Source organism: Hemicordylus capensis, chromosome 6 (genome assembly GCF_027244095.1).
Source record: "Hemicordylus capensis ecotype Gifberg chromosome 6, rHemCap1.1.pri, whole genome shotgun sequence".
In the NCBI taxonomy this organism is placed as follows: Eukaryota; Metazoa; Chordata; class Lepidosauria; order Squamata; family Cordylidae; genus Hemicordylus; species Hemicordylus capensis.
The window spans coordinates 167,842,018-167,867,624 of record NC_069662.1 but is presented as its reverse complement, the minus strand read 5'-3'; the positions used below and the strand labels follow the sequence as shown (position 1 = coordinate 167,867,624).

Below are 25,607 nucleotides of genomic sequence, written 5' to 3'. Positions count from 1 at the left end.
TTAGGGGATGGGGCCAATCTGGGGAAAGCATCTGGATGCTTGCATGCAGAAGTTCCCAAGTTCCCTCCCTGGCATCTCCAAGGAGTTATTCGCAAATGCCTTCATGCTGCGGGGTATTTGAAGAGTGAATCTGCTTGCAGCAGATTTGCAAGATGTTTAATTTGGGGGACCAAATCGACAATTCACATAGGGTCAGATCTTCTCCGCAATCCCTTGCAGATCTTTTTCCTGTGCGTTCCCACTGGCTATAGAAATCAAATGAAGGAAGGAAGGAAGGAAGGAATCCCATGTAAACTCCGCTTCATTGAGTTTTGAAAAGCCAAAATACAGCATTGCCACTCCACACATCAAGAGAGAAGCGGCAGGGCATAACAGAAGCCTCGGATATTTTTTTGAAAAGCTTCTGAAACTAGAGGATTTCTTAAAGCTTGACATACTTCGGGCTAAGCCAGAAAGTGCAGCCTCGATTCGGGGGGAAACACAGTCCTGTCTGTACTGGTCCCTGATAGCCCGCAGAGATGTCGGGGTAAATGCAGCTAATATGTGGACTTGCACACACCATTCCAGAGGAGATTCAAAGTAAAAGCCCTGTGTGTAAAGCCTCCAGGATAGTGCTGAGAGAGACTCCTGCCTGCAACCTTGGAGGAGCCACTGCCGGTCTGTGTAGACAATACTGAGCTAGATGGACCAAGGGTCTGACTCTGTATATGGCAGCTTCCTCTTTTCCTATGGGGATCATGGGAGTTGTATTCCAACAGCTAGAGACCTCCAGGTTGGAAGTCTCCCACAGTAAGTGAACCTAAGTCTGTGTGACTGATATAAACAATCCTATGGCCCTGCTTACCCCAGCCTCCAACTCAGTCCCCCTTCCTTTCTTCTTACAGTGAAGTTTGTTGTGTCTGGCAATGATGGGAGTTGTAGTCCCACTGCAGCTGGAGAGTCTCAGCATGACCACACCCATAGTTGGGCGTGGGGAGGGAGGGGTTGTGCCAAAGGTTAATGGAGAAGGTGGGTTTTGAGGAGGGATTTGAAGGTAGTAAGAGAGGTGGCATCACAGAGGTCAGCCCTTCCAATCTGTAACTCCACCAAATCTCTCCTCCAGATCTCTTTATCTAGAATATCTAGACTGCTGAAGGTGCAGCTCCTGATGACATCAACTCTTAGCACCAGCAGCCTATTGACCACTAGGGGCACTAGGGGTAGAGATAATAAGTGAGCAAGAGAATCCCCTCTCCTACTATGCTTTCTCTACTCCCCCTGAGAGTCTCAGCTTTCATTCTCTCACCTGGAGAGAGAGATTTCTGTCTTCTCCCTTTCCCTCTTCCTGTATGTAGCTAGCAGCAAGGCATGTAGGCCTTATCTATCTCCCTGATGGGTTTTCTAAATAAATCACTTCATTTAGAAGAACTTTAACTCCATGACAATATTAATTAGCAGTGCTCTCCTTAGCTGTGCACTTCTGCTGGAGCTGCTGGGCTAGATAAAGAAATCTCCCCTCCAAGCTCCCTAACCTAGACATCCCTTTTCAACAAGAAGTTCGCAAAGAGGGTTTGTGGAATATGAAATCCTGCCTAATTCCTTGGGTCTGTAATGATTAACCTCTGACCAAAGAGTGGACTACTCCTTTAGCAACCTGGTCTGGAATTGCAACAGATTGACCTCCCGTTACCTGGGGTATGGTAAAGCCTTCAATTTCAACGTCCCGTCTTGCCATACGGATGAACCCTAAAGGAAGTAAATCAAGAAACCTCTGGGCCTCGTGTAGGACGGCCTCCGTGTATGGCATCTGAGGGCGGTCCTTCATAACAGGAGGGCGCTCCCGGCCTATCACTCGGTCTATCTCCTCGTGGATCTTTACTGGAAATGGATTCAAAGATGGAGCATTTTTAAGTGCACATAGCAAAATCAGACAAAGGCCAATCTTGCTCAACCTGACAATGCTACCTCTCAGTGTATGGGCATACTCCCTTGGCTGTTCTCTGCATCCAGAATCCTTAGGAAAATTCTCAGTGTTGGGCTTCCACAAGATTAATCTTGTGTTTTGACTGCCTGAGAAATAAATCCAACATCTCCCTGAGCAGACCTATACAGCAGAGCCAGAGAGACATTTTTGAACCTGAATCTTACTTGAGTGGGCCTTAGGGATGTGAGAACCAGCTCGAGGTCGAGCCGGATCCCCATCAAACCGGTCCGGCACAGCTCAGGGCCAGTTCAAGGGTTCTAAAGGGTTTTTTAAAAAAATTAAATACTCGCTGTGGCTGCGGGGCGGTCTCTGCTGTCCCCCCCCCCGCCAGCCTCCCCCTGCTCCCTCAAGAGTTGTTTTGACCCATTTGGGGGGCATTCCAGCCCTATATGTGCTAGTGGTCCTGACCCGGCCATGCAAATGGCCAGGATGCATGCATGATGATCTCCAAAATGGCCGCTGCCACCAGAAAAAGTGCTGGAATGACCCCAAAACAGGCTGTAATAGCCCTTTAAAGAGCAGGGGGAGGCCAGCAAGGGGAGCGACAGCAGAGAGCTCCCCGGGGCCACGGCAGCAGCTCCTGAGGCCGCCAGACCCGGCAATGAGTGTTCTTTAAAATATTTTTTTAAAACAAAAACTTGAGAACCCCCAACCCAGCTCAAATTTGAGCTGAGCCGGGGGACTGTTCAGGGGGCACAAAACTGAACGTGCCTAGTTCAGTTCGGTTTGGTTCTGGTTTGGACTGGACCCGAACCAGGTAAACTGATTTGGTGCACATTCCTAGTGGGCCTGCCATGAACGGAACCCTTGTGCCAGACTGCCTGGGATTTTCAGCACTTCCCCTGATTCTGTGGACAGCCACAGTTTGTGTGCTGCAGCCGCGCCCCACCAGCCTCTTTGCCCTCCAGCTTAGCGAGCCTCTCCCTCTCAGCCTAGCCTGTTGCTTGGAGCAGTTTTCATGACAAAATGGGGTTGGAATGTATTGGAACCTCTCTGGGGTCTTTGGCATAAGGCAGGGAAGGAAACAAGTGAAATTAACAAGCCATCACAGGAAGGGGATCAGACAGACAACATTTTGCAAATGACAAATCAGCTGCCTGAGAAACATGGATCTCCAGCATAATCACCCTCCTTTAAGAGACATGCAATCTATTATCAAGCAGAAGAAAATTCAGTTTTTGTTATACCTTCCACCGCTGGGTGTTCTGTCAGGACCATTAAGGTGTATCTCAGGGTGGTGCTGGTGGTTTCTGTGCCGGCAAGGAATATGTCATAAGCCGTCATAATCAGGTTCTCTCTAGTAAACTCAGTCTTGGGATTGTGCTTTTCCTGAAAGCAGGGAGAACACTGAGGAAGTCACCCTCCATACCAAGGGCCGACTTGATACTTAAGAACATAAGAACATATGTTCTTGATAATTAAGAACATAAGAACATAAGAATAACCCTGCTGGATCAGGCCCAAGGCCCATCTAGTCCAGCATCCTGTTTTGCACAGTGGCCCACCAGATACTTCTAGAAGCCACAGGCAGGAGTTGAGGGCATACCCTCTCTCCTGCTGTTACTCCCCTGCAACTGGTACTCAACTGCTACGCTTAAACTATCGTCGAACATTTCGCAGATAAAATCTCTCGTATTCGGGCCAAGCTGGATTTAACAGTTACTCCAGAGTCTATTGTAGAGATGTCCAGCAACTCCTCTTATAGGATTGGATTGGATCTTTTTCAGTATGTGATTCCTGAGGATGTGGACAAGGTGCTTCAGACTGTGTGTCCTACTACCTGTTCTCTTGACCCTTGCCCAACTTGTCTTCTCTCATCTAGTAATCGTATTATCAGAGAGGGTCTGGTAAATACTATAAACGCTTCCCTGAGGGAGGGAGGGCAGGATGCCTCCTTGTCTTAAGGAAGCTGTCATTAGACTTTATTGGAAGAAACCTGCATTGGATCCCTCAGAGTTAACTAATTATGGACCCATTTCTAATCTTCCATGGTTGGGCAAGGCTGTGCCAATTTTGACAGTTTGGGATGATATATATTATCTAGATCCATTTAAAACCAGCTTTCAAGTGGGCTATGGTGTTGAGACTGTCTTGGTTAGACTGATGGATGATCTCCAACTGGCTATCAACAGAGTGAGATCTCCAGTTGGCTATCAACTACTGATCCTTTTGGATCTCTTGGTGGCTTTTGATACCATCAACCATGGTAAACTTCTGAGTCACCTGAGGAGGGAAGGATTGGTTGTCAAAGTTTTACAATGGTTCTGTTCCTCCCTCTCTGGTAGATTCCAGATGGTGTCACTTGGAGACTTCTGCTCTGCAAAGCAAGAACTAAAGTATGGCGTTCGACAAGGCTCCATACTGTCTCCAGTGCTCTTTAAGATCTACATGAAACTGCTGCAAGAGACCATCAGGAGGTTTGGTGCAGGGTGTTATCAATATGTTGATGACACCCAGATCTATTTCTCCATATCAACTTCATCAGGAAATGGTATATCCCCCCAAATGCCTGCCTGGAGATTATAATGGATGAGGGATAAGAAAGTGAATTTGAATGCAAATAAGAGGGAGGTACTGACTGTGGGGATTGGGACCCGAGAGATGGTTTCAATCTGCCTGTTCTGGATGGGGTTACACTCCTTCTGAAAGATCAGTTACGTAGCTTGGGAGTGCTCCTGGAACCAAGACTCACACTGGTTTCTCAGGTTGAGGCAGTGGCCAGAAGCACCTTTTATCATCTTCGACTGATCCGTCAGCTACGTCCATTTCTGGAAGTAAATGATCTTAAAACAGTGGTGCATATGATGGAAACCTCTTGCCCTGAGTACTGTAATGCACTCTACATGGGGCTGCCTTTGTACGTAGTCTGGAAACTACAATTGGTAAAGCAAGCGGCAGCCAGCCTGGTCTCTGGGACAACCCAAAGGGACCATATAACACTGACTTTGTGGACTTTTAACTGGTTTTATTCTGTTTTATATTTGTTGTGTTTTAATTCTGTACACCACCAGGAGACGCACATATCTGGTGATGTAGAAATATGAGAAACAAACAAACACAGAAACAGACACCAGTCACAAGGCCCAGGCCTCCGGGAAGATTTAAGGCCTTCAGAAAGGTCTTCTCTCATAGCCAGTCTTTAGAGCAAGGGTGTCCAACCTTGAGTCCCCAGATGCTGTTGGAGTGCAACTCCCATCATCATTGTAGCTGGGGATGATGGAAGTTGTAGTCCTAAAGCATCTGGGGGATATCTCCAAGGTTTGAAATCCCTGCTCGAGAACAATTTTGCAACTCTTTTATTATGTATGTATGTATGTATGTATGTATTTATTTATTATTTGCTGCCCTTCCTAAAGTGGCTTGGGGCGGTTTCCATTAAAATAAAATGTTTTGCTTTTCCAGCTGCCAAGGCCTTCTTCACCAGAGTAAAGACTGCCTTGGTGTTTCCAGATGGAAAATGTTCCATCTGAAATTGACATCCTTACCACTTTTCTTCTGGGCATTCAGATGATGTAGGTGGCCATCACACACAAGTTTGCAGTGCGATCTGCTGTCCATTTGCTCCCAAACCTTAACAGAATATTTTCAAAAGACCGATTGTGGATTTGAAGCAAATGGCCTACAGATAGTACATCATGGGGTCAAGTATGTCATCTGAACGTCCAGCAGAAAAACAGTGAGCATTCCCTCTTTCAAATGCAGCATTCCTTTGTCTGTAAACACCCTTCAACTGCTCTTCATTAGGGAAGTGCAAACAGGTTCAAATTCAAACCAGTTTGAAGGTTCGAACTTGAACCAAACAGGGCATTGGTTTTGCAATGCTGGTTCTATTTGAACTGGTTCAAACTGGTTTGAACTGGTTTGAGCCTCAAAAACTGGGTTTGGTGGTAGGCACCCATGGCTGCCAACTACCACTCAAACCCCAAAGCAATCGGAGACTCTTGGGATTATTTGTGAATTTTTGAATTTATTAAAATTATTTTTCTCATAGGGTATAATGGGGACTCGAACCCGCTCATTATACCCTATGTAGAGCACCTAGGGGCAATTGGAGACTCCTATGATTATTTTTGAATTTTTGAATAGGGAATAATGGGGATTTGAGGATGTCCCCTCCCCCCCTTTGGGGGGTGCCAGGGCACCCCAAAATGGGTCTGGAGGCACAGCAGGTATGGCCTCAACTCCACCCAGGAACCTCCAAGTTGACAGGAATTATTGTTCTTTAATTAGGAATTTTTAAAGAATTAATTTTGGGCTCCATAGGAAATCATTGATAGACCTTTCACCTACTGGCCTTAATTGCTTTATTGCTCTGAACTCTGAGTTCGGTTCATAGCAATTACACAATTAAGGTAGTAGTAAGTACAGTTCTTCACTCTCAATGCTTTCCTCTGACTGCTAAAAAAAACCCCTTCAAAAATCCACAAATAATTGCAGGAGTCTCCGATTGCCTTGGGGTTTGGTGGGTGGTAGGCACCCCTGGATGCGTACCACCCATCCCACTTTTGTGCCCCTAGGTGCTCTACATAGGGTATAATGGGCCAGTTCAAGTCCCCATTATACCCTATGTAGAACTTTTAGAACCGTTTCGAACTGGGTTCAAATTCGAACTGAACCAAAGGGGGGTTTGAGCAAAACCAAAACCGAACCTACCCACCCCAATCTGAACCTGGTTCAAATTTGAACCAAACCAGGCAAACCGGTTTTGTGCAAATCCCGACTCTTCATAAGCCCCATTTAGTTTGGCCCGAACACACTCTACTTAGGACAACAGTTCTCAATCTTGGACCCCAAGATGTGGTTGGACTACAGCTCCCATCATTCCCAGGCACAATGGCCTTCAGCTGGGGATGTAGCTGGAGGTGATAGGAGCTGTAGTCCAACCACATCTGGGGACCCAAAGTTGGTAACCCCTGGTTTAGGGGGTCAGGATTCTTATAACGGACACAGAGGCCAAGGCTGATCCTGCCACTGCTTCCCTGGGCAGCCCAGGAGTTTGACCTGACCTTTTACCTACCTAAGTTGGTGACTTTACCTGGGTGAGTCAGGCTTAGAGCACCCGACTCATGAGGGAAATCCCTTAATGCACTGCGCTTGTTGAGCGGTGCATTGTGGGATACCTGGTGGACAAGCACGTGCCTCTTACCTGACTGGCTGGTCATCTGGGGCTCTGAGCTGCTGGCAGCCATCTTTATGATAGAGTTGAGGGGAAGGAGCAGCCAGGGAGGGTGGAGCTTCCCCAAAGCACCATGCTGCTCATGTGGTGCATTGTGGGATGTCTGGCATCCCTAGCTTGCTCATGTGGGTGTTCAGGCAATGGAGCCCTGATGGGCAAATGGTCAGTGTGGGGGTGAGGAGGGAAGGTAGGCTCCTGCCTTTCCCCCAGCCCACCCCCTTGTGGTCATGTGAATGACTTCACTGTGTTCCTCCATTTCCTACCTGCTCCATTTTGATGAGGAAGCAATCTATGTAGTCTCGAGGATCGTTGGCATCCAGGGTTTCCTCATGATCTTTCACCTTCTGGGCTATAAGGTCTTGGATACGGATGAGTTCTTTGAAGCAGGTTTGGTGAGGGCCAGGCAAGTAGTCCATGATCTTGGGGAAGAGGTTGTAGAGCTGAAAGAGAAAGAGAAGGGAGGGTTTATAGACTGATAGATGTGGTGAATTCCTTGGTGCACTTGTATCCATTTTTAAGCACAGATGATGGTCCCATGAATGAAATCAGCCCGCACTGTTGGAAAAAATATGCATCCATACACACCTCAAATATGCATGCACTCCCACCCTTCTATCCTGGGTTGTATTCCTTTGTACTCTCCTGTTCTCTGGCTCGTATGAGGTTTCTCGAAGATTTTCAGGGTTGATTTCATTGGAAAACTGAGCTCCCTGGACTCTTAAATGCCATTTTGTGATATCTGTTTAGATTGCTGCAAAATGAAGAGCTGTTGCCTGGTTGGCCATTCCATTTCAGGTTAACAACGTCTGTGTGTGTGTGTGTGTGTGTGTGTGTGTGTGTGTGTGTGTGTTTATGGAAAGAAGAGCAGGTGGCCCCTGTAGAGAGGCTCAAGGAAAGGATCCAAGAGAGCACCTGGAATGGGGCAACCAAGGGAGGATGTTGTAGCATCTCAGTCAGGAGTCAGGGCTTGGTCTCCCTGGAGGCTTTCTACACATGGCTTTTAATTCAAATCCACTCTGGATTGGAGTGTGCCAGTCCACATATTAGTTTTATTTACCCTGACGTATCATGGGCAGTAAAGATATGACTCTCTTCCCCCCCCCCCCGAAGCGAGGCTGGGCCTTCTGGCTTAGCCCAAAGTATGTCCGGCTTTAAAAAATCCTGTATTTCCAGCGACTTCTGAAGAAAACCCAACATTTCCCTTTGATGTGTGGAGGGGCCATTGCCGACATTTTGGCTTAGTTGCCCTTTTGTGTGGGTTTTCTTAATGTCTGTTGGGTGGATTTCTATAAATCCACCCAGGTGTCAGTCAGCAAAGGAGAGTTTGACAGCTGAGTCTGGTTTGTTTTTTGAGTGATTTGCAATGGCAAGCGCTGGGGGCAGGGGGAGAGCTTGTGGCAGATTGATGCAATTCTATGGAGCCCAGAAGGGGAGGAGTGAGCGAGGAATTCCTGAGTTAAACACAAACACAAGCAAAATGGGTGTCTTCAAAGTTTGGTCACCATAGCAACACAGCTTACATATGCAGATATGTGGAAGCCTAACAATGGAGACTGCAGGTTGGGGTAATGTTCTGTTGCTTTGACTCGTCAATTTTGCGGACATCCAGCTGGCAGTCAAACTAAAAAAAAGTAATACTGAAGGGAGGCGTCTCGTGCCTCCTCCTGGGGTGTGATTGGTTGGAGGGGGGAAATTGAGACAAACAGTGGGAACTGACATGGGAGAAAGATCGCAGGGAGTGCGTGAGAAGCCCTCAGCTGTAGAAACTGTCAGTTTCATTCCTGAAGTAAACATCTTGCGAATCTGCTGCGAAGGGCTTTCCCCCGTTCTTGCAATCCAACCCCGCCCCCCGCCACCCGCAAGCTCCTCCTCCGCCACCGCTTTCTTCTGCCCGTCCCCCACTGCTCCTCATCTAAACTATACTGACACTACTGTGCCAGTCTAAAGCCCACACTCCATCCATTCTACCCTTCCTACCCACACCCACCCCTTTCGACCACTCAGTGGCACACAATTTACTTTCATCCCCTTCATGTTCTTCTTCCAAGTCAGCTTACCTGCCCTGCAGTGGAGCTCTCAAACCGGACGCTTGCAGTGATCCAGTGAAGGATCTGGACAATCTGCTGATCTTGGTAATCGAACCTTTCTCCAAGGAGGATGTGACTGATCACATTGCAGGTAGCAGAACTGAAGAGGAACACTGGGTTGAAGGGCTGGCCTGCGGAGAGAATCGGAAAGACTGCAAAGCTTGGACCTATCCAGTTATCAATGTCAGTCCATTGCAACAAAGCCCTACTGAATGAGCACAGTGGAAATTTCCAGTTCAAATTTCAGCTGAGTTATGGACTTCCTAAGTGGCCTTAGACAAGCTGCTACATGGAAAATCTACTTCTCCATGTCAACATCACTGGGAAAAGGCATAACCTCCCTAAATGCTTGCCTGGAGGCGGTGATGGGCTGGATGAGGGATAACAAACTGAGTCTGAATGCAGATAAGATGGAGGTACTCATTGTGCAGTGTTGAAACCTGGGAGATGAGCTTGATCTGCCTGTCCTGGATGGGGTCACACTTCCCTGGGAGGAACAGGTATGCCATTTTGGGGTGCTTCTGGATCCAAGTCTCTCCCTGGTTTCCCAAGTTGAGGCAGTGGCCAGAGGTGCTTTCTATCAGCTTTGGATGATATGCCGGCTGCGTCCGTTTCTTCAAATAAATGACCTCAGAACAGTGGTACAGATCCTGGTAACCTCCAGACTGGATTACTGCAATGTGCTCTATGTGGGGCTGCCTTTCTATGTAGTCAGGAAACTACAGCTGGTACAGAATGTGGCAGCCAGGTTGGTCTCTGGATCATCTTGGAGAGATCATATAACTCCTGTATTGAAGGAGCTACACTGGCTGCGAATACGTTTCCAGGCAAAATACATGGTGCTGGTTATAACCTATAAAGCCCTAAACAGCTTGGGCCCTGGGTATTTAAGAGAATGACTTCTTTGTCATGAACCCCACTGCCCACTGAGATCTGCTGGAGAGGTCCGTCTGCAGTTGCCACTGGCTCGTCTAGTGGCTACTCGTGGACGGATCTTCTCCGCTGCTGCCCCAAAGCTTTGGAATGCGCTCCCTAGTGAAATAAGAGCCCCCCATCTCTGACAATTTTAAAAAATATATTTAAAGATGCATCTGTTCTCCAAGGCTTTTAATTAAATACAGTTTTAATAGTTTTAACATTGTTTTAAAATATTGTTTTAAAATTTTAAATTGTTGTAATGTTTTAACTTTTTGCTGTCATTTATTTTAACCAGGGTTTAAATTTTTGTTCTTGTCATTTATTTGTTTAAACTAATGCTTTAACTTTTCTGTTATTTTTACTGATAAACCAGCCAGAGATGCAAGTTTTGGGTGGTTTAAAAATATGTTGAATAAATAAATAATAAATAAATATTCATCTCTGCCTCTGCCCTCCTGACCCTCCTTTCCCCTCTTAGAGAGCACAAAAGTTGGGCAAAGATTGTGATTTTGTGCACAGTTAGACAGGACTAAGCCTGACTGAAGTCAGTAAGGGAGTCCACAAGACTGACAGGGCACAATACATGTGTGTATCTGCCACCAACCTTTTTTGGCCTGGAGTTCCTTCACCAGGTGCTTGACCTCCTCTTGGATTCGCTCCTCGATGCTTTTCTTCCCCATCCCAAAGTCCCTCAAGGTTGTGAGGGAGAAACGGCGGAGCTGAACCCAACGCTCACCATTGGACATGAGGACACCTGGAGAATATGATGAATATTTATATACTGCTTTTCAACAAAAGTTCCCAAGATGGTTTATATGTAAATAAATAAATAAATGAAGGGCTCACAGTCTAAAAAAGAAACATAAGATAGACCCCAGCAACAGCCACTGGAGGAATGCTGTGCTGGGGATGGTTCGGGACAGTTGCTCTCCCCCTGCTCAGTAAAAAGAATCACCACTTCTAAAAAGGTGCCTCTTTGCTTAGAGAGGACAGGCTGAAAACGTCAGAATGGCTGCACGACCTCTTGCTTTGTCTGAAATGTGTGTGAGCATGCCATGCAGGCCAACCTGAGGCTTTCCAGCTGTCACTGGATTACAATCCATCATCTCAGGCACAATGTAGATTGGCCGGGGATGATGGGAGTTGTAGTCCAACCACTGCTGGAGAGCCTTCGGTTGGCAGCCCCTACATCCAACACTGCATTCCTTCATGTTTCTTTCACTGGGAAGATGAAGAGTAGCTCTTTTTGTACATCCAGAATCCACGCAGATTCAAGTCAACAACATCTGGGAATCCCTGATAGAGGGAACACTGCTCTGATCTCTAATGCATTGGCACACTATCCCATGTGGTGTGTTCACACAGATCCTGAAAGCCTGAACAGGGTATTTCCTGTTTACTTTTTGGGGTCCCTTCTACCTTTACTGTCTTTGTATGTGGAGCCAACCTTCACTACTTATCCCATTCTGGGTCTCCACCAAGGCAGGCCAGACTGGGCAGCTCTGAAGGCCAGAGTCAGGACCTTGGAGAGCACTGAGCGAGGAAACAGAAGGCAGGCACTGCAGCCTAGAAGGGGATGTTGCTCCAGTGACTTCTTGGTTCTTATAGCTGCTGCTCAAGCATGGTGAATTGGCCCCACCCCACCTCTAGGAAGAGGCTATTTCAAGGCAAGGGGCCACCTAGCCTTATTTCTTAAGCACTAGGTCCAGAAATGCTAGCCCTCTGCCCCTGCTAGGACTTGGAGGTCCTCAGAGATCACATCCAAATCAGAGGATGGAGACAGACCAGTGTCCTCTGGTTATGGTGGGGGTGTTAGCTTGGTTTCTCCTTCTGGGGTGGTGGTCCCCAGCAGCACAGTGTCACCTGGCATCTGAATTTTGGGTGTCTCCCCAAGTTATGCTGTGTTCCCCCCCTAAATTTGAGGTCATGATACAGCTTTAATACTCACACAACCAAGCAATTCAGGAAGTTGGGAATATAAACTGGGGTACCTTTAAAGAGGAAATTTTCCTCTCCTCCCTGCCCAGGTTATTTCTCCTCTGAGAACCACTCACTGGCTTCCCGCAGTCACAGTGTTTGCCTTTCAAAATGGCTTCCACATCATGTATCCATTTGAACTGGCTTCCAAGTTCAGGAGGCCAATAATCACCCGGCAGAACTGCACCTCCCCACAGCCCAGAACTGCCGGAGATCCAGGCTGCCCCACCTGCCTGGGATGCAGATTCACACATGCTACTCCTGCAGGAACTCCTAAGCATATGGAGGGCACACTCAGTGGCCACAACACACATGTGAGCTGGCCCTCATGACCATGATTTCTAGGACTGCCAGCTGACCAGGAAAAACCAGCCTGCCCTGCTCTCGCACCCTGAGCTGCAAGTGAAGCTTTGCCGAGGATGAAAGCAAACACTCTTATCATGCTTTCATAACATCCAGACTGGATTATTGCAATGCATTCTATGTGGGGCTGCCCTTGAAGACTGTTTGGAAGCTTCAGATGTTCTGGGACACTTCAGCAAGGATGCTTGCGGATGCAAGACATTTCACAAGTATAAGACTCATCTTGTGACAGCTCCCCTGCCTTACCTTCCCTGGTTATCAGTTTCTCTACACATCTGTACACATCTCCCATGGAACTTAGAGTGTTACAGAAGATCTGGGGCATATGCTGGCTAAGGTGCACAGTCAGGACACCAGTTGGGTCTCCCTGCTAGCCCATGAAAAGATCTACCATGTACTGGTGCTCAAACTCCTGTGACTTGCTTTTTGTGTGATCATAAGCTCGATTCCGACATTATGCTGCATGAGTGTACAGATGTCTGTACAATCATACACATGTTTGTGTGGATGACTGTACCTGTGTTCATTTAAAAAGTGGACCTGGATACCAGCAGCCCTTCCAATGCATGGGACAGATAGGAAGTGCACGTCTCTACCTGTGTTCAGCATAACATGTGAATGACTGCACCTGTGTATACTGTATACCTGGTGCATGAACATTGAACATAACATATAAATGGGTCTGACAAAGGAATAAATAAATAATATACCGAATCCTTTGTTAATCTTATCTATTACTGGCAAGGTGCCTCGGTTGGTGAATTCATCTCCGTGCTCAACCAGAACTTTCTTCACTGTCTCAAAACTGTGGAGAACCACCATACGCTCTGGGCCAAAATACACGGTGAACACAGGTCCATATTTTTCACACATCTGTAGAGACAGAGCGAGGAGGAGAGAACTTAAGCAGGGTGAAGGCCTCTGTTGATGCATTCAGACAAACAGATGAAACAGAGGCAGATGAGAGAGAGAAGAACCCACCAGGAGTTGAGTTACCTTTTGTACGTTGATCACCTCTTTGAATGTTCCCACCAGTGACAAAACAAATTTGATCCCAGAAACAATGCTATTTATTTACTTAGAGATGTAAAGAACTCACCTTAGAACATAAGAGCAGCCCTGCTGGATCAGGCCCAAGGCCCATCTAGTCCAGCATCCTGTGTCACACAGTGGCCCACCAGATGCCGCTGGAAGCCTACAGGCAGGAGTTGAGGGCATGCCCTCCCTCCTGCTCTTCCTCCCCGGCAACTGGTACTCACCTTTCTTGCTGCAGGGATTCACGCTGGTTAACAGATAAACTAAACAACAAGACAATCTGTGGACTGGGGTCAAAAAGCCAGCTTAGCTCTGGGTGAATGCCAAAACAAAGAATCAAAGTCGAGCAGAAAATCAGGAACTACAATCAGGAGAGTTGAAGTCAAGCATCAAAGCTGAGCAGAAAACCAGGATCCATGGGTTAAGGACTGGAAAGAGGGCTTGGCACTGGAGTGGCAGTTTCACACTTTTCTCCCTATAGCGTTCTTAACAAGGAGGGTGTTAGGAGCATTTCACCCCAATAAACACAACCAAAGATGAGAAAGAAATATATTGACAGCAACACAAGTGCAGGAGAGGAATGAAAGACACTTGTATTAAGTGCTGACTTACTTTAATAACAGTTCATAAAATAACCATTGTCCAGAGGTATATCTACGGAAAATAGTGCCTAGGGCAGGCCCTGAAATTGCGCCCCTGTCCAAACATCTGACATCCATCTTCAGATAACTTAAACATAATATCAACTCAAAAATATGTCAAGCTTGTTAATCTTTTAATTAGCAAATTATGGCACTACATGAACATTTATATAAGGGCATTTGTTTATTGTTATGTCAACATCCCGCTATTCCTCCAAGGAGCCCTGAGCAGTGTCCATGGTTATGTTTAGCCTCACCACAACCCTGTAGGGTAGGGTAGGGTAGGCTGAGAGGGAAGCAACTGGCCCAGAGTCACTCAGTGAGTTTTGTGGCTGAATGGGGATCTCTGCAGTCTAGACATGCAAAGTTCACTTCAGCTTCTGCTCCTCTTCCCAGTGCACATGGCAGACCATGACCAATGTGGGCCTGTTATGGGATGCACAAAGCAATGTTCTAAGGTGGGGGGGGGCAGTCAACATTGCTTTCCCTGGGACATTTCCTCCAGTAGCCCACGAAGCCACCATCTACAAGAGTTAAGGCAAGAGGACATACTTCCATTTGGAAACTGTTCAGCCTACGTTAATACGTAAATGCCTTTATCTCATTCCATAATATTTTTATACTCTCATCAGAGACCGTACTCAATAACTGTTTCCCCCTAAACACACACACACACACACACACACACACACACACACACACACACACACACACACACACCATGATTTATATTGGTGATAAAGCCCTAGCTGTATGCAGCCCACCACTTACACATTTTAAAGTTTCTATAGGGATATTACTTCTTATCTCTCCACCTTCCCCGCTGCCACTATCCAGCTCCACTGTGCCTTTAATTTCTCAAACGTTGAATTTAAAACCCCTTCAATGTGCTTGCTACGGAAATAGCAGATCACCGAGGGCGAATCATGATCACCATAGTTCACTCTGGCTCAAAGTGCCAGGACCTGTCTAGCTAATTTGTCAAGCCCTACCGAATGGGCGGGAAGCAAGACAAACAGCCACAAAGAGGAACTGGGAGACAGCTGGTTTTGCACCTCTTGTAATACCTGGAAGAGATCTCAGGGAGCTGACGAGATCCTGAAATGAATGCGAAACTGGCAGAGATGGGATGCGAGCTGAGCTCCCCGGACTCCCTTCCACTGCCTGCAAAAATCCCCTGATCAAGAGGGTCGGAGCTTTCCCTCCGCCCATGCTTTCTCTCCATCCCTCTCGCAGAGACTGGGTTGGGAAGATGGGAGGCTGCAGGCCTGTCCTGACCTCCTCTCTCTGCCCACAACACCGCCCCATTCCTGGACTGGCCATGAGGACCTGAAGCTCCAAAGGCCAAAGCCCAGCGAAGGGGTGAGAGAGGAGACTACCTGCTTCTTCCTCTTCCCGCCCTCAGAGCCCGGGCTCACCCTTGGTCACCGCCAGCACCTTCACCTGCTCCTCGGCAGCAGTGTGCTCTCATGCCTGCACCAGACACAGGATCCCGTTCAGAGCTTCCACCAGCGCCTCCTTGAGCCCCTGAGCCCCGCCTGTCACCTCTCCCGACACCCCACTACACCCTCCCGGCAGTTAGTCCTGGCTCCTCGTGGTCAGTGACTCTTTCACTGCTCTGCCGTCCGTCGCCGTCACCAAAATTTGGAGAGCATGAACCCATGCTGAGAAAAACCAAACAGGGGACCTTGTGTTCATAGCTAGCCAATCAGCTCGCTCCACCGCTGCCACCGGCCAATGGGAGCGGAGCATTCATTGCAACTCACAAGACTCAGTCACAACTAAGCGTAGGGGGCGGGCAGGGCTGCTTAGGTCTGGCCATGGCTAGCTCCGCAGTGTGGGGCACCCAGAGGCGTGGTGGTGAGCAGTGCAGGGTGCAGGGAGGCGGTGAGGTGCAGCGCATGGCACCGAGCACATCATTGAAAGCAGTGACTGGCAGCCCCCTTAAATGGCACCCAGGGCAGGTGCCATAGCTGCCCCACCCTAGATACACCTCCGCCATTGTCCAACCAAGAGTTGGACTTGGGACATTTATTCTCTCCCCACTACCCCACTGCCCTATATTTGATGTCCCATGTTGCTGCCTTCAGCAGAACTTTTGGTTTTTGCCCACTTAGAAAGACCTGGAGAAAAGCACGAGGGTGGGAGGAAATGGATAAAATCCATAAAAGCAATCTTCTTGCTCAAATTCCTGGACACTTCATATCCAGGACAATACATTTCCTACCTCCTGGACAGGACATTAAATTCCCGAATTGTCCAGGCCAATCCTGGACTTGTGGCAATGTGAAGTGAAAGACAAGCCAAAAGCCAGAGCCAAAATCAGCAGCCAAGCTGAGCGGGAAGCAGGATTGAGACACCCAATGCACCAGGACCAAGGGGACCTTGAAAATGAGGCAAGGTCTGCTCCAGACAGGACTCCTCTTCCTCCCCAGAAGCCAATGAAAGGCCACCCAGGAGGACGGGGGTGACCAGGGAGCCCGAGACTCAAAAGCTGTTGCAGTGAGCAGCAAGCAGAGTTTCGGCCTCAGGCCTTGGTGGATTCCAGCAGTCACCAGCATATCCAGGCAGCACGACTCCACCCTAACCCCCCTGAGGATCCCTCCCAGAGGTTTCATGTAGATGTTAAAGAGCATCACAGACAGAAAGGAACCCTGTGGGATGCTGTAGGCCAAAGACCATGACATAGAGCAGGATTTCTCCGGGGCCATCTTCTGGAACCTACCTCCCAGGAGAGACTGGTGCCACTGCAAAACACTGCCCGCCCCAATCCTTCTGCTTCCCTACCTTGGCTCCACAGATGTTGTCGGGCTACAACGCCCATCAGCCCCAGCCACAATGCCCTTTGGCTGTTGTGACTGAGGATGATGGGAATTGTAGTCCAATAACATCTGGATACCCAAGGTTGAGAAGACCAGGTTAATGTTAGAGCCAACAGAGAAAACTTCCCTTGTTTATTTTCCAGTGTAGATTGTCAATAAAAACAAGCAAAGCCCTGTCTGTACAAAAACCAGGCTGGAATTTGATATCTGGTTATTGGTCTTCAGCTGGTAGATGGTGATTCCAAAATGGCTTGTTTGTGTCTTGTCCTTATGTAGTTTTCAATTGTGGCCCAGCTCCAGTTTTGAGGGAAGGGGCAACAAAATTAAAAGTGGAAACCTTTTATTTCTGTTGTTGTTGTTGTTGTTTTGTTTTGGCAGTGCCTGACCTGAGACGTGAAGGTGCAGCTGGGATGCGGGGCAGAAAGCCCTGTTGGAGGGCTCGATCGAGCAGCATTAAGTGATGCCTGAAGTCCTAAACAGAGATGGGATCAGGGAGTGAAAACGCAGCAGAGCTGAATTCCCATTTCTTACCTTCTGCAGGGATTCCATTATGTTATTGGTCTTCAGCTGTAGGAGGTTCCCAATAAGCGGCAGGGGTGTCGGGCCAGGGGGGAGGTTCTGGTGCTTGGCCCTCTTCCTCCGCACGGCCAGGAAAAACAGACAGGAGAGGCAGAGGACCAGGAGGCTCCCCAATAGATCCATGGCAGCACCGAAGGACGGCTGGAGTTTCTAGAGCTTCTGAGAGTGAGAGAATGAGAGTCAGCAGTCGGGAGACGGGAGATATCAGGGGTGAATGGCCATTGGTCCAAAGATCATTGTATACTTCTTGAAACAGAGCCCATGTTTGTGTTTGCCAGGAATTGTGCCCTCTTCTCTTTTGTAGCTATGAGGAATACGAATCCTTCATACTCTCAATCTATGGGATAGACTTATATGGGGCAGGGCACATGTGCTGGGAGGCTGGGAGTAATTTGCTGAGCAGCAGCTCATGATTTCTCCTAAATCACACTTTCTATTCTGGGCCATTCCTGGCCAACCCACCTGCATGTTCAACGCACCCCAACCCCCAGGTTCTAAGGTTGCCAGGGACCAAAGATGCACCCAGTCAACTCAACACAGCAGACCCATTGCCTCTGTGTGTGTGTGTGTGTATGTCCGTGTGCACACATGTGTAAGCTATGGTGGTCCTGCCCCCACAAATTTCTTGCCCTCCCCTACTTTTTTTTTTTTTTTAATACAAAGAAAATTTAAAAAACTGAATGTTGCTTGCACTTAGGACTGCTGGGGAGCCAGACAAGCTGCCCCGTTTTGCACACACATACCCCAAACTTTGAGTCTGGCGAAGGTCCTGCAGCACAAGGCAAGATGTATCAGCCATATTAGCCAACTTTGTAGGTTCTGCGAACAGGACCAGCAAGGTACATTACAGAAAGGTGCTTGCCATGCAAAGAGCTTCAGAGGCAACTCAAGCTAGGGATGTGCACAAAACCGGCTTGGCCCGTTCGGTTCAAATTCAAGCGAGCTTTGAACCAGGGTATGTAGGTTTGGTTTTTGTTTTGCTTGAACCTCCCCACCCCAACCCGGTTCAGTTCGAATTCAAACCCAATTCGAACCAGTTCTAAAAGGTTCTACATAGGGTATAATGGGGACTCTAACCAGCCCATTACTCCCTATGTAGAGCACTTAAGGGGGTGGGTGGTAGGCACCCAGGTTTGCCAACCACTCACCAAACCCCAAAGCAATTGGACACTTCTATGATTATTGGTGAATTTCTGAATATTTTTCCAATTTTTGTATTTCCCCCCATAGGGAATAATGGGGATTTGAGGAAGCCCCATTCCCCTCTTGTGGGGGGTGCCAGGGCACCCCAAAGTGGTCTGGGGGCATGGCAGATCTGGGCAGTTGGCATATGATAACCAACCTGCGTGCGAAAAAATCTCAGAATAGCAGATGACGAACGCTTAGCCATATCAGTAGTCATCTTAACATGTGTAGATAAGGAGCCATTATAACGGAAAGTCACACCCAGATATTTATACTGGGTCTGCTGTTCTATCTGCTGACCTTTTATTACCCATAAAAAAATTCTTAAATTTATAACGAAATCAGACTATTTTCATTTTAGAGTAGTTGATTTCCAAATATTCAGTTTGGCAATAACTAACAATCTGCCAAAGCTCTACTTAGGCCAACTCTCGACTGAGCTAAAATTACAGCATCGTAAGCGTACATTAATATAGGTAATTTCCTGTCTGCCAACTTCGGAGCATGAATGTCAAGTTGCTGCATTCTTTTATTCAAATCATTGATATAAATATTAAACAAAGTGGGTGCAAGTATACATCCCTGTCTTACTCCTTTCGATGATTGGATTTCTTTAGAAAGATGGCCACTTGAGCTATGTCTCACTCAAATAAAAGAGTGTTGATCTAATTTATAGATTAACAAGAGAAGTCTCTTATCTATTGAGAGCGAAAATAATTTTGCCCAAAGTAAGTCCTTGGAGATTGAATTAAATGCCATCTTAAAATCAACAAAAGCAGCATGTAAGGGAGACTTCAGTTGGCAGACATGTTTATCTATCAGATAATGTAGTATAAAACAATGATCCATAGCTGAACGATGGTTTCTAAATCCTGCCTGTTCATCTTCTAATAACGCCTCCTGGTCCAGCCAATGACATAATTTCATACAAAGATGTTTTGCATGTAGTTTACTAATAACGTTTAATAGACTTAAGGGTCTATAATTCGCCGGATTCTCTCTAGAGCCTTTCTTATACAAATGAATTATTATTGCAAGTCCCCATTCTGTAGGTATTTGTGCTGATTGGTCTATTTATGTAAAAAGAGAGTCTAAGAGCGGCGCCCACCAGTCAATTTGACTCTTTAGAAGTGCTGGAGGAAGATGGTCACTGCCAGGAGATTTTCCTGATTCTCGCTGTAAAATTAGCTCTTTGACTTCAGTAACTGAAACTGGATGCCATTGAGGGAGATCAATTTAGCTCAAGAAGAAATAATGAAGTCTGTCTGCTAAAGATAGAATGATAGTAAGTTTTTCTGCTAACTTTTGATATCTGATCCTCTGTTTTCTGTTATAGGCTACTATAAATACTTCAAAAGAGATACTTCATTTGAAATATTTATAGTAGCCTATAAGTAACAGAAAATAGAGGGTCAGATATCAAAAGCTATCAGGAAAAAAAATTAAATGAAAACAAAAAGGCTTGGTGAAACCCAGCCACTCTGCTCAAAACCTGGCACCCTCCCCACATACATTCCTCCACCTTCTCAGTGCTCCCAGTCTGGCCATGCCTGAGATCATAGTCTTGGCAATTAACTAAATAACTATATAAATATAGTTACATTCATACATTATAATATAATTCATAACATTATATTATTATAATTATATAATATATAACAATATACTTATAACTATAACTATATAAATATTCACCATATTCATAATGGGGATGTGAGTGTGAGTGCACTATATATATTATGAAGTGTGTGTGTGTGTATCAGCGAGGGGTCCATTTTAAAATCTTGTCTCTGGGCCCACTCCAACCTTGCTACACTCCTGATTTTATCCTTTAAAACCTTCCCCCCACCTCACACACACCATTTTTGGGGTAGTTTTCAGTCATCTGGGAACCTAACTCCCACAATCCCATTGCTCCAATTATTCAGTATTCATGGTTTATGTATCCACAGTAATTGTGGAGAATGGAATCCCCACAACTGAGGAGGTTCTCAAATGTTGGCTTCATTGTCAAACAGACCATGCCCTGTATAACTTTGCCAGGATTTACTAGCAATAGACTTTAATGGGTCAGGAGACCCTTAATAACTTTTGAAGTGCTGCTCCAAATTTCATCAAAACCTACAAAGGACTGCCTTACTTGACAAACCTGAGCAGATTACGTAAGTCACATTCATCAAAAAGAAATGTATAATATGCCTGGATAAAATGTGGCCAAGAGAGGGTCGAAGTGTCAATTTCCCATACTTTTTTACTTGCTTTCGCTGTAGCAAGTTTTACTGGATCTCCTTGAAATTAGGCACATTTTTAAACTTCGTTGAGCATATCTGGCATACAAAGTTTGAAATTATTAGCTTACAAATTGTCATTTTCATAAGCAATATAATTTTTAGGCTTATTATAGGAGAACCCTGTTCCTGCTACTTGCTTCAACTAAAGGGACATTCCTTTGGCCCTTTAACTCTCTCCCTCTCTCTCGGAGGTGGCATCTGAACTGGCTCCCCCCTCCTCCCATGTGGGCCCATTTAACAACTAGCTGGAGCCCCACCCTGGAGTAGCATCACCTCTATTCCTATGGATTTTGTAGTGATGGAGGAGGCTGTAAGGAAGGGGAAGGGGCCTTGCTGGAGGACACTGGGTTGGCAGTGCTATCGGGCTCTTCTGAAGGAATGACTTGTGCCAGCTGCTCAGAGATCTAAGCTGGGGTGGGTGCCCTCTCTGTCTCCGATGGAATTTCCTACAGGTCGGTTTATAGGTGAACCCTGTCACCTTCATGGGTTTTCCTAATGCCAGCACAGCAGTTCTTGGTGTCTAAAACTCCTAATCTGAATCTGCTTGGGGGAGGGAGGGTTCCTGTTGCAGTGGCCAGAGGGAGGGGTACATTTATGTTCACCAGGGCGCTTTCCAGATTAGACCCTGCAATGGGGTCACGGCATCTCTCGGAAGTATGCTTCCACACTTCCTGTGTTGTGACACCGCAGTCCCTACGCTGACTTGGTTGGCACAGCTGTAACATCAGCAGAAGGTGGAAGGGGGGAAGGTAAGGATGAGCAGAGGCTGCGTCAGGCAGGTGACCAACCATGGGCCATTCACTCGCCCAGCTCAACCTGCAGCTCGGGGTAGCCCTGCAGGGGGAGGTTGATCTTGAGGAAGACCAACTGCTTGACCACATGAGCATCCAACTGGGACCAAGGAGGTGTTACCACATCCCCAGCACCTGGAAACACCTGCTTGATCTGGACACTGATTGGTGGGCAAGAGAGGAGGCGCAGAGCAACCACCGCCAAGTCCAGCCAGACTTGGCGGCAAGTCGCCCACAACTGCACGTGGTCCATTGTGGTGTCTTCCTTAGCAGGCTCTTCCAATTACTGGGCAACGCACTGCGCAGCACTGGTGGGCCTTGTGGGCCAAGCCTCCTGCAAACCAGGCAAGGTGCCATGGCACACCCATTTAAACCACTGGGCTGATTTTATGCTGCCCTTGGGCTGAAATAAACCAATACATACATACATACACTGGGCTGATATTGTGGGAGGAAGTGCCTGCTGCGTCAGCACCACTGCCTTGGATGCCATACCGCTGGACTTGGAAGAAGAGGGGGCAGGAGCTGAAGGGTCGCCCACAGTACTGCTGCTGGGCGTGGGTCATGCACACTCGGGGGGCACACCATCACCACCCTTCTGGTCTCTGAGGGTCCTAGTGATCTCCTTCTGCCTAACTCTCTCAACCAGGAGGTCCCTCCACCTGGGCAAATCATCTGCACAAACAACATTGCCTTTGATGGTCGGGTCACAGAGACAAGCTAGGACATACTCCTCCCTGTCACCCAACCCATTGACCAGCCTGTTGAGAACCCCGGCCCTCAGTCTTCCAGCCAGTGCACACCCCTCTGGCATGGTCAGCGAAGTCCGGAGTTCACCCAGCAGCTTCTCCAGGAAGAGAGCTGCGGGCAGGGCCTGGCTCAGAGGAGTCGTGTCGCCACACAAGCTTTGAATTCGAGCCGGTTTGCACATCCCTAACTCAAGCAAGTGAAGCATTCCAATGGAAAACAACAAGAAATACAAACGAGGCACTAAGTTTACCAGATTTGTAATGCAGGCAGGTCATCTCAGCGTATGGCCCCTGAGCCTTCATTTTGCAGCTGACTCCAGCTGATAGACGTTAGGGTTCTGGTAAAAACCAAGGTATATCTTCAAGTTTCCTCATGCTTGTCCTAAGAAAATTATGTGATGGAACACAGAAGTGCCCCCAGATGACAGCCCCCGATGCAGAGGAGCAAGGTGGGCAGAAGGTCCCAGTTTCCATCATCTCTGGAGGAGGAGGAGGAGGAGAGAATCCCTGGAAAGCTGCTGCAAATCAGAGCTAAACTAGGCATGATAGAGGAAATTTATGATTGGGATCTTCTCTGTGTGTGTTTTTAACCATTCAAGAGCCCCGTGTCACTGCTTTGAAGATTTGAGAGATGATGGTCTATGTAGAGATAGCAAAGAGCCTGGAGACCATCGGAGCCAATATGGATCCCTGATGGACACCATACAAAAGTTCAGATTTTGAAGATCAATAGTCTCCAAGGGACACCATCTGGAACCTGTCCAAGAAGTAGGACGGAACCACCGCAAAGCAGTGCCTCCCACTCCCATCCGCCTCAGACGCTCCAGAAGGATACAATAGTCGATAGTATTGAAAGCAGCCAAGAGGTCCAAAAAGACCAACTGAGTCACACTCCCTCTGTCAATTCCAAATTGGAGATCATCCAGCAAGCTGATCAAGGCAGTCTCCACCCCATAGCCCACCCGAAACCCAGTCTGAAATGGGTCTAGATAACCAGTTTTCTCCAAGACTTTCTGGAGCTGGGAGGCCACCATCCTCTCAATTATCTTGCCTAGGTAGGGCAGCAAAGACAGTGTCAACTGAGGTAATTCTGAATAAGTCTGAGGGAGTTACTCTCTGCCTCACAAATAAGAAAGAAGGGGGAAGAAAAGGATGTGGCAATCCTGAGCAGACTTACTCAGAAATAAACCTCCACACTGCTTCTCCCCCACATTGCTGTAACTCCCCATCTGGCTTTCCACAACTGTCCATTAATCCATTAACTGTCTCCTCCAACCAATCTCAGAGTACAATCCCTCTACACATGGATCCAGCCATTTAAAAATGGCCCACAAGGGGTTAATTCTTCATATCTGCAGGTCGGAGTCAGCTGGAAATGACCATGGAGGTCATTTCTGGCCACCTTTTTGTGAAACAGAGCCATTTTGTGGCTGCTTTACTTTAAACCCCCTAACTGTAGGGCACTTAATTTTATCCACGGGCATAACTATAATTGGGCAAGGGGAGGCAGTTGTCTCAGGGCCCGCTGCCTTGAGGGCCCCTCAGAGGCAAGTCGCATGACTCCCCACCCAGCTACTCCAAGTCTGAAATTGATCCTTCCATTTCGCGCCGTCTCTGTCTCTCCCTCCCTCCCTCCTTTCCCCATCTCCACCCTACATGTGCAGCTCTTTACAGAAAATGAACGCTCCGCAAAAGAAGCCGCTCCTACACGGAGCATTCACGTTCACTCCTTTAATATAATGTAAACAAACATACAGTGCTCAGCCGTGATGCTTTGTCCGCACTCCTTGTCCTTGCTTCATCCTCCCACCCATCATCAAAACCCACACGTGCAGTGAAAAAACTATTATTCACCCCGTCCCTGTGACCTTTCCTACGAAGTGTAGGAAGGCGCAGGTGTCCTGAGTGACGACACACAACTAGTGGCTGTTTGAATAGGAGAACACGCTCAGTAGTCATAGAGGGTGCTGTGGTGGTGGCCAGTAGTGGAGGAAAATGGCACCTCGGAGCTCGGCAGAGACGGGGTCTCAGGAGGGAGCACATTGTGAGGCAGCTCAAGCACATCAAGGTGAGCATGTACGGCTGGCCTGAACCGGAGGGATAGAGGGCAGGCAGGGGAAGACCCATCGCCAGCGCCACAGCAGGGGTGGAAAAGAAGGCGACGAAGGGGGAAATGAACTTACTCTGAGTTTGCACGGCTTTAGTTATGTCAGGGCTTAATTTGTCGAGTGGAGAGAACTGCACAGTTTCTCCTCCCCGGCCGATCCCTGCCCCCACATCTCTCCATGCCAAATGCCTTGTAGCCAAGCAGCTCTGGAAGGAAACACACAGAACAAAAGAAAGCAGACTCCCTCAGGCGGCAGTGGGGTGTGTGTGTGGGGGGGCTCCTCTTCCCTTGCAGCAGCAAAACTTTGCTGTGTCTCATGCCAAAAGCCTGAACACACTTACTCAGGAGCAAGCACTCGATCCAGAGGGACTTCTTACTTCCGAGTAAACAAGCACTGGCAGGCATGGCTGCAACCCTGTGTACATTTACTAGGAGCAACCCGTGGGGCTCAGTGGGGCTTACTTTTGAGTAGAAGTGCCAGGATTGGGCCACACAAAGGAATGGAGAAGTTGCTCTTCATTTTCTTGCAGCCAAAAACCCAACTGCAATTCCCCCAGCACAACAAACAACAACTAACACAAGAGAAAAGCTTTCACCTACAAAGAGCAGGGAAACAACAAGTCTCTCCTACCAGGTCAGGCACGGCACAATCAACCTTTGGAGGGGGTGGCTTGCAAATTGCTTGAGATAAATATCTTGTTAGCACAACCAGAAGCGACTGTTTGTAAAGCGACAAGTGTGCAATTCTCTCCTCCTTCAAACAAGACGAGTGCTGACAGCCTGATTTGGAATCAAGCTACAGCCGTTGCTGTGGATACTGGAGAGATCTCACAGTGTCCCTAAACTCCTCCCACCCCTTTCAACTTTTGGGAGGTTATTACCATGCATCCCATCCCTTTTACATTTCTGGATCAAATGCGGGA

At 47.5% G+C, this 25,607-nt stretch overlaps 1 protein-coding gene across 5 annotated transcripts in view; it reads right to left on the bottom strand.

Annotated features, from left to right (window-relative positions):
• LOC128330399 (cytochrome P450 2C19-like) overlaps positions 1-25,489 on the bottom strand; it is a 29,293-nt gene extending 3,804 nt beyond the window's left edge. The window contains exons 1-9 of one of the 5 annotated variants that reach the window (XM_053263221.1): positions 25,316-25,489; positions 24,761-24,890; positions 17,514-17,720; positions 13,195-13,357; positions 10,749-10,898; positions 9,197-9,357; positions 7,403-7,579; positions 3,151-3,292; positions 1,670-1,857 (exon numbers count right to left, since the gene is read on the bottom strand). In XM_053263221.1, the coding sequence (XP_053119196.1) occupies positions 1,670-1,857; positions 3,151-3,292; positions 7,403-7,579; positions 9,197-9,357; positions 10,749-10,898; positions 13,195-13,357; positions 17,514-17,684 (1,152 nt within the window). In that variant the 5' untranslated portion in view covers positions 17,685-17,720; positions 24,761-24,890; positions 25,316-25,489. Of the gene's footprint in view, positions 1-1,669; positions 1,858-3,150; positions 3,293-7,402; positions 7,580-9,196; positions 9,358-10,748; positions 10,899-13,194; positions 13,358-15,578; positions 15,704-17,513; positions 17,721-24,760; positions 24,891-25,284 lie in introns of those variants that run through there. The other 4 variants (XM_053263222.1, XM_053263220.1, XM_053263223.1 and 1 more) reach the window with 4 other exon arrangements.
• Positions 25,490-25,607: the final 118 nt, after the last annotated feature.